Genomic DNA, 12,160 nt, shown 5'->3' on the forward strand with positions numbered 1-12,160 from the left:
TGGCATATTTTGGGAATCTAATTGTCGTTGTCTTCCTCTTTCTACAGCATCAGAACAATTCAAAGAGTTCTCCAAATTCAAAGGCCAGTTTAAATCACCACATAAATTCAAATCACGTAAGTTCAAACTCCACTGGAAGCAGCTAGTTCCAACTCAGTTTTATGAAACATGTTGCATCCTTCCACTATAATCTATGGAGCTTCTATGGATGAGAGAGCCTCCACCGTTGAGTGAAAAATAAAGGATCTCCCAAAAATGGAGATTTTCTATCCATTCCTTCCAGTGGAGCCTCGCATTTTAAGAAGAATTTTCCACTCAGGTCTGTTTTTGGAGGTGGCACTCAAGACTGTGTGAATCAAATTTGTCTATTTAGAACATTGCAATAGAAATTCAATGAACATGACTACTTGCACGTATTTAAATAGCATCATACTAGAACTGAATTTTGTCTTTATTATTTTTAAAGAAAAGTTTTGTAAATTTCTCTATTGTCTCAGTTTACATTTTGTACATTTGTATTTAAATGAAAGTCAGACTTTGGAGGTGTATATTTTCCAAGCAGCAGCTGTAAAGCCATGTGTTTTAAGACATTTTTTAAAAGAAAAAAAATGTGACTCAAGACTTCCAGAGCCTCAAACGAGAAATCATTCTTTTTAGTAATTCTAGAAAATTATTCATAAATCACTTTATCAGACTGGGTTTTATTGACATGCATTTTTATGGAACAGTTTATTCTTAATTATTTTACGTCTGTATATTTGGTTTACAGCAACACTGCATACATTTCTCCTCTTCATTGGTTTGTAATGTCTCGCATTAAATGCTAAAAGATAAGATTTTGATGCATTCAAGAATGCTACTTGCTATGCCTAAGGTTTGTGATGTCATGGGACCAGCACAGCTGAGATTTGCACTTACTTACGTTGTTAGCTCATCAGAAACTTTTTGGTTAGAAAGGGAACCCTATTTTAAGCCCTTCCCCTTCACTAGTTTTTGTGCCATTTCTAATGACAGCAAGAACAAAACTGAGTGAGGGGTGACCAGGAAAGCAAATGACCATTTGTTTTTCAAGGACTTGAAACCTGCACCTGCTGAAATGAGAGCAAAACTCTAAATGTTCTCCATGCTGCAGTCAAAAGTCCAAGGCCTTTCCACAGTTGCTCATATTAGACAGGTAGCAAGAGAGAAATTCAATAGTCTGGTTTGTGCTGACCATGAGATTCATGTCAGCTTTCTAGAGCTGAGCTGTGGAGGTTCAGAGTGGGATCTGAGCTGCTTTTGAGCAGTAGCAGAACCTGTAGGTTGTGTCTGCACTTAGAGTTCTTCCATGTGTCATGCCAAACACACCATGACTCGTCCCCTCAATTAGGTCCTCAAATTAATTGAATAAAATGTCAGTTATGAAATAATACCTCCCACTTTTGGTTCCATCATTCTTTGTCCAGGATCCTTTAACCATTGACGAAAACGTTGCTCCCACTAGTATAAACAGGATCGGTCAGGATCAGTAGCAGTACCTCAGGCATCAGAATCATGCTCTTCTCAAGTATGCCACTATCTTATTATTAAGAACACCAGATCAAAAATATCGCCACTTCCCTTCAACAGGAATTGGAAAACCTTTGTCCCCCCAAGTGCAGACAGGATCACCATAACCCAATGTGTTCTGTAAAACAGAACGGATGTTCACCATGCTCTTTACAATGTCGGCTAGAGTAGACCCATGATTTTACACCTTTGGGTCATCAGGAACATCTGAAGATTAGCCTGGTGTGTGTAAAACCCTGTTAGCTAGTAGTGCAGTTATCCCAGGGTACAAGGAAGCACTGTTCCAGTGGAAGTCTTAATAGTCAAAATTCATTAGACTACCACGTATATGTTCTATATGGCCAATGCAGAAGGGCAAAAAGATGCAGGTTAGTAGTGACAAAGCTCTGAGTGAGAAAGTCCCGGGAATTACATACTAAAACAGCCTGAGGTCATGAGGGAGAGAGACAGAACAGTGTCAGGATTTGCATAAAGCAGCTGACAGAGAAAAGTCAAGGAAGGGAAATGGGGCTTTGGTGCCTTTATCAGGAGTAAAGTATGTTAAGATACAAGCCCACATCATTTCAAAAGCCTCCAGTTTTCCTGGTCATTAGTAGACATGTAGTGAAGCTGTGTAAGTGTGCCATAATATCACCAAGAAGTTGTTACTCTTTTTCCTTCAGATCAATGTGGCGCAGAAATTCCTTTTCCTTGTATTGGTGGTGCTCAGGTAGAGCTTCAGCCACTCTCCCGTGTCAGATGATGGCATTGCAGATCTTATGGAAGATTCAAGATTTTAGAGAGACAGTAATAGATGAGAACTTTGAGTCATTTTCTCTCTCTGTATCAGCTATAAACTAAATCTATAATGGTTTCAGCTTCCTGACAGGAGGGGAATGAAATATTGTAGAGGTGAAAGCCCCTGTGCACAGATGGGGCTATTACTTCCAGTCCTGTTTTCAAGGCCTGACGTAAAGCTACCTAAGTCAACAGGAATCTGATCAGTCACTTGAGCATGCTCTGGATGAAGGCATACTTGCTCTGGGAGTATTTCACAGGCCTTCTTCACTGACACATGGGATTTCACCTGATTTCAGGTGAGAAGTGGAGGAGCAGAACTTAGCCAGATGGCTGATGTATATCAGTGTACCTGAGACAAGACAAGATGCACATCTTAGTTCTTCTTGGAGAGCTGCAAATGCTGTGCAACTCTAATTTGTTTTTATCATGCTGAGACATCACCTTCTAATAGGATGGTGTACAATGTGTCTGTGCACCCTCAGTTGATTTCATCCTGTGCACTGATGCTGGGGAAGAGGGTGCTGGATGGGGGCTAAAGTGAAAGACTAAGCTCTTTTTCCCACTACTGCTATTATCTCACTTTGCAGCAACAGACAAGCATATTCCCCCATCAGAAAAATGTGGGTGATAATATCTACTTACCACCATGAGGAAGGAAAAAAGACAATTGGGGGAAGGCTTAGTCCATTAATATTTCATTGGATAAATCTGATAAAACTGCAGCTATTGGCCCAAGGGCTTCATCTCCTACATGTTACCAATTTGGCACACGAAGACTAAATTTTCTTTACCGTCTCCCACTTGGGAAATAAAATCCTAATAACAACAAACCCCTTACTGAAAGCTGGTGAACAAATTGCAAATAGATTGTAGATGTCCTTATACCTCTTAGATGCAATCAGCCTTTACTAGTGGTGGATGACTTTTTGATATGACAACAGTGAATGATAGCAAATGTGCCTTCTCCTGCTCTCCTTTCAGCTGGGACAGTTCCTTACTCAGCACCTCTAGGACTCTAGCAGTGGAGACACAGGGACAGTCCAAAGTCCTCGAATGATGAGATGCATTCAGTGAATCCTGATAGTTGGAGGACATTATGCTAGGGTTAGATATCCTGAATCCTCACGATGGTATGGGAGAAGGATGCTTATATGCACTTGAAGCATCAAGCCTGGGATGAAGTCCCTCTGGATCCCAGCCCCTTGGGAGCAGTGAGTGAGTAAGGGGAGAGACAGAAAACAAGACCAGTTGAGGAAGATTTCATGCCACATCCCTAAAGTGTTGCTATCCTGTCTGACAAACTTTAAACAGTATTATGATGCTGGGGCAGCAGAACTGTTGTACTCTTTCAGTATCCATGCTCTGAAAGACTCAATTGATATCACAAATCAGTAGTGATAATGAACAGTCCTAGGAATCTTCTAGTGAGGGTCTGCCTACAACAACAAAACCTGCAGGATTTTCTTTTTTATTACTTATTTCTTTTTTTTATTATTATTCAGCTCACCTTGCACTCAAGACTGGAGTAGGACCACAGTCCTCTCACTTCCACTGTGTGACTAGGTGCAATCTGAGTCCAGAACTCAGGCTGAAGCCCTGCCAAGGCAGTGCCCTTCACAGCCAGGCTTCCACAGCCACTTGGCATCTGGCTCCATGGAGCCAAAATTCAAAAAACACTGGGAGCCATGGGTGTTCAGGAACTCTGAAAAAAAAGACTTATAGTTTCATCATACAACCTTGGAAAGCATTTGCAATGGGATTTTTAGTATTTTGGTTCAAAGTGAATAGTTTTTGAGGTGGGTTTGCACATAACAAAAGAGCAGAAAGGAGTAGTTATTTAATAGCTTTCCAGACTGATTAATTTTCTGTATCTCCTTTTCCAATTACAATACAAATTCCAAAAAATGCATACATTCAGATCTGGTTGCTTGTTTTAAATAGACAGATGAACAAACTTAGCTCTTTTTAAGAATCAAAAATCTTTTGCAATCTGATCCTGAATTGTTCAAGCATGTTTTTTATTTTTAAATCTTTACTGAGTAGTCTGATGAACACTAATTAGTTTACAGGCTTTTATGATTCAGATGTTTGTTATTCATTTTCTACAGTGTCTCAAGGTTCACTTAAGTCTTGTAACATTTTTTCCCACTCTCTGGTTGGATGAGAGGCTTTTTTAAAGAAAAGGGATAATGAAGGAAAAAAAAAACCCCAAACAATTCTTACGTGTGCACTCTTGACCTAGATTATCTAAAAAAGAGATTTTTTACAAGAATGGCCATGAATCAGATGTAGTTTCTGAACACAAACCTGCTTGTGAAGCTTGGAAAAGTGTGAAGATAATCAAACCAAAGAGGTACTGGAGATCAAACTGAGCGTTAGGGAGCTGCAGAACTCAGTATCGCAGCATTCATCTGGCCCTACTGATTAGGGATGCCTGGTAACTGGCAGTTCGGAGACAATACCAGCTATCCGTAACAACAGTTTGATACCATCTCAATTTGCAGTCATCCCCTCCCCCAGAAACTATGGCTAAAAGTGCCATCAACAGTAGGGAATCAAACTTGGCTGACCCAGTAAAGCGTCTGATTCAAAGACACTGATTCTTAACGTCGTTCAACCAGACCTCAGGATCCAGCTTGAATTCTTTGCTTCATCTGTCACACCCTCGCATTTCAAATCCAGTTGCTGTTGATCTTTTTCAGTAGAGATGCCTCAGCTAAAACAAAAACCAGGAGACCAATCTGTAATACTCATAAAACCATGGGCAGGACAAGGAAGACAGACAAGCTGTGAGCTCTGAAGGACAGTGTGAAAACTACCATAATGTGTGTATCTTCAGCAAGTGTCCAATGGCAGTTGTTATCACACATTGACTGCATATTCTTCCTTGGTTCATCATATGTTGCTCACAGTTTCTTGAGTAACCTGGAAATTGCACACACAAGGTCATATTAAGCATAGGGTCTGGCCCATGGCTCAAAGGCAATGTCGTCTCTACGAGGGTCAGATGGAACAGTTTGATGAGGCAAGTAGGTATCCACTCAGCCTGCATGAACAGCCATCGCACAGGTCTCTGGTCCCATGTATCTGAGCCTCAGTCAGGAATTCCCTGTGTAGGCTTTTCTGGAAGACCAATAAATGCACACCCTTGTAGCACAGCTGCTTCTTCTTACGGATATCCATGGAACTGGTCGCTGCAGGACCTGACTTCATTGTGGACAAGATACGGGTGTTTTAACCTCTGCTCCACAGTTAGTTGTTCTCCCCCCCTCCCCCCAATTCATATTTGTAATACTCACTTGTTAAGTCTCTCAGTGCAGAGGAGATCATTCATCAGGCATTTCTAGGTATTTCCCATACAATCTTTGGAAAGACTGGACTTTGCTTTGAAAGAACATCCTTGGGCTAGTCTGCCCCTTGGGATGTAGACCATCTTCCTTCATGTGTGTAGCATGAAGCACAAAGTGGCCTGCAGGAGCTTTAGAAGTCCAGACTTAAAGGCTCTCCTGCTTGAGGATGGTTCCAGCCTGTCTCAGGCTGCAGGGAGGTACATTTGGCAGGGAAGGTCAGGAGAATCAGCCTGTTCAATGGCTCCGTGGAAAACAGAAGATTCCAGAGTTGTCTATGTCAAGCCTTCCACAAATATGACCTGGAATTTAAAATACTACTAATTATTTAGAGTAAGAATAATAATGACTAACACGCTCCTGCTAAAGCTGAGACAAAGACTGCCTAAGTTTAAAACAATTCTTCACTTTTGTGCGCTGGGCAGGACACAATTATACTAAACAATATTGTTTGTGCAGTGCTGGCTGGTAATAACTTTCTGTCCTTAACTGCAAAAAGAAAAGAGAAAGAAATTTGTTCAGAGAATTTTGCAAATTATTTCCTTTAGGGAAACCACCAAAGAAGGTGAAAGCCAACTGTGTGCTATAGTAGTATACTCTCACCTGCCCCAAACATCTCTGTGATAATACAAATACAAGCTGCTGCAGTTGGATCAGCTAAGCTAGTGTACTGACAAATGGGCTTTATGAAAGGAACGATTTTAAACAGATTGCTGCCTATTCACTAAAATGAATATTACTGCTGGCACAAATGTATTCTCCTTGGTTTATGTACTGGAGCCAGAAGTGGTGGTTCGTATTCCTATTCTGCCCACGTGTTTCTTCACTGCCCTGGGCAAACCTCTGTGCAATTTTGTTTTCCCATTCTTAAACGTGGAGGGATGCTCTCTGTCTATCAATAGAAAGCATTTTGGAGTCTGTGCATAAAACAGATCAGTTTCAACTCTTTGTATTATTATTTAAGTGAAATAGGCTTAATATAGCTGCTCTTATTTACATGACCAGGGAGATGACTCTTGTAAATTAGGGCTTTTTTTTATTATTGGTTTGTCTTAGTTCCTTGGAGATATTGAAACAGAATGCACTGTGCTTCTGTAAAGACATCTCCAACAGAAGGTGAGATGACAGCGCAAATGTTAAAGTATTCATTTCTTATTTAAGAGCTAGCTAGTAATTGTGGGATTCACACGAACACTTAATCTTTTTTATATTGGAAAGAAATAGTTGTGAGGAAGGGAACAAAATAATATTCATTGGTTCTTGGCCAATTTTTTTGGCCAAGCCTGCAAATGAATCCCTAGGTACCATTTAAGTGAACTGCTGTGTGAAGTCACAAAGATGCACGCGTGGCAAACATTGGGTCAACTCACGGCCCAGCTATGGAAACAAAAGAGGCAACCACATGCCTGGGATCAACGGGCTCCAAAGGGGAACTCCAGGTTTTCTGGACAGTCAGCAGTCCTGTAGAGAAGATTCACTCCCAGAGAAGAAACATTTCAGGTAGTGGCTGGATGACAAACGTGTTTTCCTTTCTCATCTCCCCACACGCAGCTGTTAGATATGTTTATTAGCAAGCTCAAACGAGTTATGTTTCATGTGTATTGAACGCGGTCTCCCTTAATTGCATTTCTTTTAAACGCTGGACACTCTTCTAAAAGACTTAACATTTTAGCCTTTTGAAGGTGAAAGTTGTAAAAACTTTATTTTGTGTTTCTGAGCAATGTAGATAGACCTAAAGATTTCATGAACTATCACGTGGTTGCCCATATCTGACTAATAATTAAATTGTAAAATTGCAGTTTCATATTAGGGTTAGTCTTTTCACCTGCTTTAAAAATTAAAAATCATATTTGGTATATAAACACACACAGAATATCCTTCTGATTGAATTTCAAGAGCATATCCAGGATTAAATGTTTTTAAGCACTTCTAATACTGTAGTCTATAAGAGGAGCAGACACTTCTAAAGCAATGTTAAAAGTTGTCTTTCATAACTGAGTCAACAGATCATTTTTGTAATAAATTAAAGCAAGTGTTCTCAATTAGAAGAGCTAGTGGCTGTTGGTATTGTACAAAAAAAAAATCATTCTAGTATCCAAAGGGTTAGGGGTGGGGAGGGTCTGTTTGGTTTTGTTTCTCTTTCCAGGGAGATCTTTAACATTGTTTGATGAAGCTAGTTTCATTTTGAGATTGTTACTGAAGATAAAGGCTTCTGTGTTCTATGGCTGCTTGGATTCTTCGTACATAATGTCCTAGTAATGTCACAGTGCTGCTGTATCTAGATCAAACCACTGTTTTGATTGTTTTTTTGGCTTTGTTTTTTTTTTTAATAAATTCCTTAATTTAAATACATGAAAACTATATGTTTTGCTTTAATGAGGCATACCATCAAACAGAGCTTCCTCAAGTCCTTGGGATCTTGAAGACGATTACAGCGAGAGTGGGATGCAGCCCATATCTTGCTAGATGCCTTTGTGGCTTTGTATGTTTTAATATTACCGTCTTTTGTATTTTCTGTCCCATCACATCTTCACAGAGATTGAGGGAACTGAAAACAAAACTGAGGTTGCATCTCACTTTGTGGAGGTTCAGATTCTCATCTGAAAGCAGGTTGTGTTTCTGCTGAGACGTCCTTCCTTTGCCTTCCATCCTCACATCCCCAGCCTTCCTCTGCACTGCAAACCGTCAGCCAACAAAACACTTTACGACCTTAAAAGTAAGTTCAAGGGAAGGACGACAAAATCACTGGTAGGGATGCAGGCTTCAGAAGACATGAACTATTTTTTTAAGTTGAGCACTGCCTGATTTATGAGGCCCTACAGAGGACTTTGCCTAAGCTCCAGTTAGGCAGAGAGAAAGTGTCTAGAGAAGGAAAACAACAACAACCAACCAAGTGTGCTCTTCAGTATTCCGTACAGAAAGGTGTAAAATGATAAAGAGTAGCTGCAAAATCACCAGGAGGAAAGTGGTGCAGTGCTTTTTCTTTAGGAGGAGAAAGAAGAATTTTTCAAAGAGGCATAAAGAATATTTTTATGAGACTGCTAATGGCAAACAGTGTTTGCATCAAGTTTCAGGGAAGAACATTGTGAAAACAGATTATCTGCATGAAAGCAGCAGCTACGTCCAACAGCTAAACTCAGTAAAACCTAAGGTAACAGACTACATAAATTCAGGTCATGCATATTATCACTTTCCAAACAAACCCAAGCCATTTTTCACAAGATTTTAACAGTCTGAGAGGATGTGAGATGAAATTTTATTCCTTCTCTAACAGTTCTTGGTGGTTTTCTTCTCTCTGTAACTTGATGTCTTTTCTGTACAGCAACATCTAGATGTGTTCCCTCTTGGGAGATGTAACCTTCCTTAGACTTTTCCACTATCTCTGGCATGAGATGCGCAGCTTCTCAGAGGAAAGTCATTACACTATTTTGAAGAAAATCCAATTAAAAAAACATGTCAACTTTTTTAATCCCTTAGGGTGCTTTACAGATGAAAAATACCATAAATGGGCCTGACTGTGCAATTTCAGGTCTATGGAGTGCTTCTGGGGGAGGAGACAATACAAGTTTCTGCCAAGTCAGAGTCTAATGTGTTGGGTTTTGTAATTCTATTTCGTATTTGTTATACAGTAAAAGAAAAAAAATAAAATAGGGCCTATTAAAAATTGGTGCTCTGATTTGTCCTGAGTGGGGAAGAGTAACTCTGCCGCAGAGGCTGAGCAGCTTGAATAGCCCATTTACAGACGCTTGGGTAAATTTTACCTGATTTTCTATTTTTTTAATTGCAGTTTATCACTGCTAATTTTTTTCTTAATTCAAGGAAAATTTGTTCCTCTGCTCTCAGCAAATGTCAGTAGCACCCTAACAATGGTTTCATGGACCTCTGTTAGCTTATATGGCAGAGCTCTGCAGAGAGGCTCAGGATGCCTCTGGAAGACCTGCATCTGGGGTCATCGCAGTGTGATAATGATTAAAATATCAGGCGCGGGAAGGCAGGCAGTTTGCCTTTTTTAAAAAGCTTGTAGGTAGGAAGTGACTTGCAAAACTAAACTTCAAAAGCGCATATTTAAGGGTGCAAAGCCACATGGTTGAGAAAAGAAAGAATTAAGGTTGCCTGTGTTCTATTAATATTGTTCCCTTGTCCTTATGCACTGTTATTATTATGCCCTCACATAATAGTATGTTATTATTATGCATTCACTCCTAGAGGAGAAACTAACCTCTGGCAGATTTACAATGAAAACCAGATGCATCCCCTCTACAGCATCTGCTAATACATTATATGTTTCAGACTTTCATTTAAATCTAAAAAAAATATTTTCCTTCGGGGAAAATCTCACCTAATTGGCTGCTCCCCTCCATTTGCAGCAGTAAGACAGTTGTGAATTCTGAAAAATTCATTTAGCCTAAGTATATAATGCTTTCTCCCACACAAAAAGGACCGAGAGCTCTCAGTATCCCGTCTCAGGTCCCTTAGATGCTATTGATCCCAGAATTGGGAAAGAGATGTGGAATGAGTCTTACCTGTTTCCCTTCCCTTTTTTGGGGGGAAAGTCTTGGTTGTTTCCTGAGGAGACTGGCAGGAGGGATGTGAGAGATTCCTTAATCTGCCCTCTCCTCTCCACACATATTCACTCACACACTCTGAAAGACAGAAATATGAGGCCCAAGAGCTGAGGAGGCAGTGCAGTAGAAGAAATATTTCTGCCAATAGGTGAGTATTGAGAAGAGGGGAAGTATGAACTGCAGAAGGGACAAGACACACCTTGGGGCAAGTTTCACCAGGACTGAAGAAATGGGAGTAACAGGGAGGTAAAAGTGATAGAGAGAAGCCAGTACTGGAAGGGATGAGGTCTAGCCAGGGGCATAGCTTGCTTAATTCACATTAAAAGAAGTCTGAAAGCAGAGAGAGAAACATCAGCTCAGACCAACACCGTAATGAGGAATTGATTGCCAATGATACCACAGGCGGTAGTAGTTCTTTCTAGAAGCTTAAAATAATTGCCCTGCTTTGGGTTTGATATTCAGTCAGTGTACTGTGGAATTAAATACTGGCATTTCACATAATAAAAAGATTCAGCTGCAGCTGACATCGTATACTTAGATGACCACAATAAACACTGAAATACAATAAACAATTTGAAGTTCAGATTACATTAGGAATTTGCTATGTTGTTCTCATATTTACAGTAGGAAAGAGGGAAGGAGCCTTCTTTCATACTTAATTCCATAATTCTCACTTAAATCTAGCATTTTTTCCTCTTTGCCCTTGTAGTGCTTTTTAAGTCAAAGGTTTGTGAGTCTGCAAATGAAACCATAATGGCCGATCATATTTGAAAGTAAAACTTAGGGCTGTGTTTGCTTCTTCATGCATCAGGCACTTACAAATGATCCACCTGGTGAATACATGTGGCAATGAGTGAAAATAAACCATTTCTCATCAACTATTTGCATCTGTGCAAAACATCACCATAAATGAGTCGGGCCAAAGTGACATGATAAAAACCAAGAGGCTTAAAACAAGCAAGTAACTAGGCAGAACACAATAGTCTTTCTTCAGATTAGCTAATACAAACTGCATACTAAAACCTACCAATAGGAAACCAAGCTGCTCCTCTGACACTAATCACCTTTTTCTAAAGCAACTTAAGAATTCAAGTAATATGTGTATGTATTTAGAACACTGGTCTCTATATAGTGTCACAACTATGTCTCAATTATACTGACTCTTTGCAGAAAATAATTGAAAACAAGTATATTCAATGTTAATCAAGAATACAAAATGAGAGAATATTTTCTCCCACAAACAAGCACATTTCTGTGTCAGAGTGGACTGACATACATGAACTACTTAAGTCAGAATGGTGCTGAACAGGAACAATTCTTCCTGGTTTTCAGGACTGCATGAAAAGCTGTAACCAGCTCCAGTATAATTTTTTTTGCACAAATGCTTCTAGGGGAGCAGTGATGTGCATGATGTCCAAGAAGTCACCCTTGTAGAGGTCCAGGACATTCTGGGTTTCCTCTTGATTGTTACTCTCAATCACTTTTTTGTTGTCTTGATTTGCTGAGCTGCAGGACTCTTCACTCTCCTTGCCATGCCCAATCATTAGCACAGCACTGCAGCTGCTTCTGTGCCGAGATCCTCTGCGGGTGAGGAAGGGGTTCTGGTTCTTATCAGCAAATACTTTTTTCTTCCTATTAGACCTCTTACTCTCATAGTTCCTGAGCTCCATTAGCCTCTCGTTGAAATACTCTTGCAATGGCTTGTTGTGGAAGCCACTGCTGGTTGTCGGGTGGCCTTTCAAGTAGCCTCTTGAAGAGCTCCCCAAGCAATGGACTAATGAAGCTCTGTTTGGAAAATTATTCAACTGTGATGAGGAGCTCTTTCCTCTTTCCAAATCCTGGAAAAGTCGGTTGAAGGCTGGAGCTTCTGAATAATTTCTTGATAACTATTTAAAATAGGGGGGGGGAGGGAGAGGCAAG

General features: G+C 40.1%; 1 protein-coding gene across 2 annotated transcripts in view; it reads left to right on the forward strand.

Moving 5' to 3' along the window:
• GRK5 (G protein-coupled receptor kinase 5) overlaps positions 1-8,033 on the forward strand; it is a 175,385-nt gene extending 167,352 nt beyond the window's left edge. For both annotated transcript variants that reach the window (XM_076339118.1, XM_076339119.1), the window contains one exon: positions 48-8,033. In XM_076339118.1, the coding sequence (XP_076195233.1) occupies positions 48-146 (99 nt within the window). In that variant the 3' untranslated portion in view covers positions 147-8,033. The remainder of the gene's footprint in view (positions 1-47) is intronic.
• The last annotated feature ends 4,127 nt before the right edge of the window (positions 8,034-12,160 follow it).

Source organism: Aptenodytes patagonicus, chromosome 5 (assembly GCF_965638725.1).
Source record: "Aptenodytes patagonicus chromosome 5, bAptPat1.pri.cur, whole genome shotgun sequence".
Classification (NCBI taxonomy): Eukaryota; Metazoa; Chordata; class Aves; order Sphenisciformes; family Spheniscidae; genus Aptenodytes; species Aptenodytes patagonicus.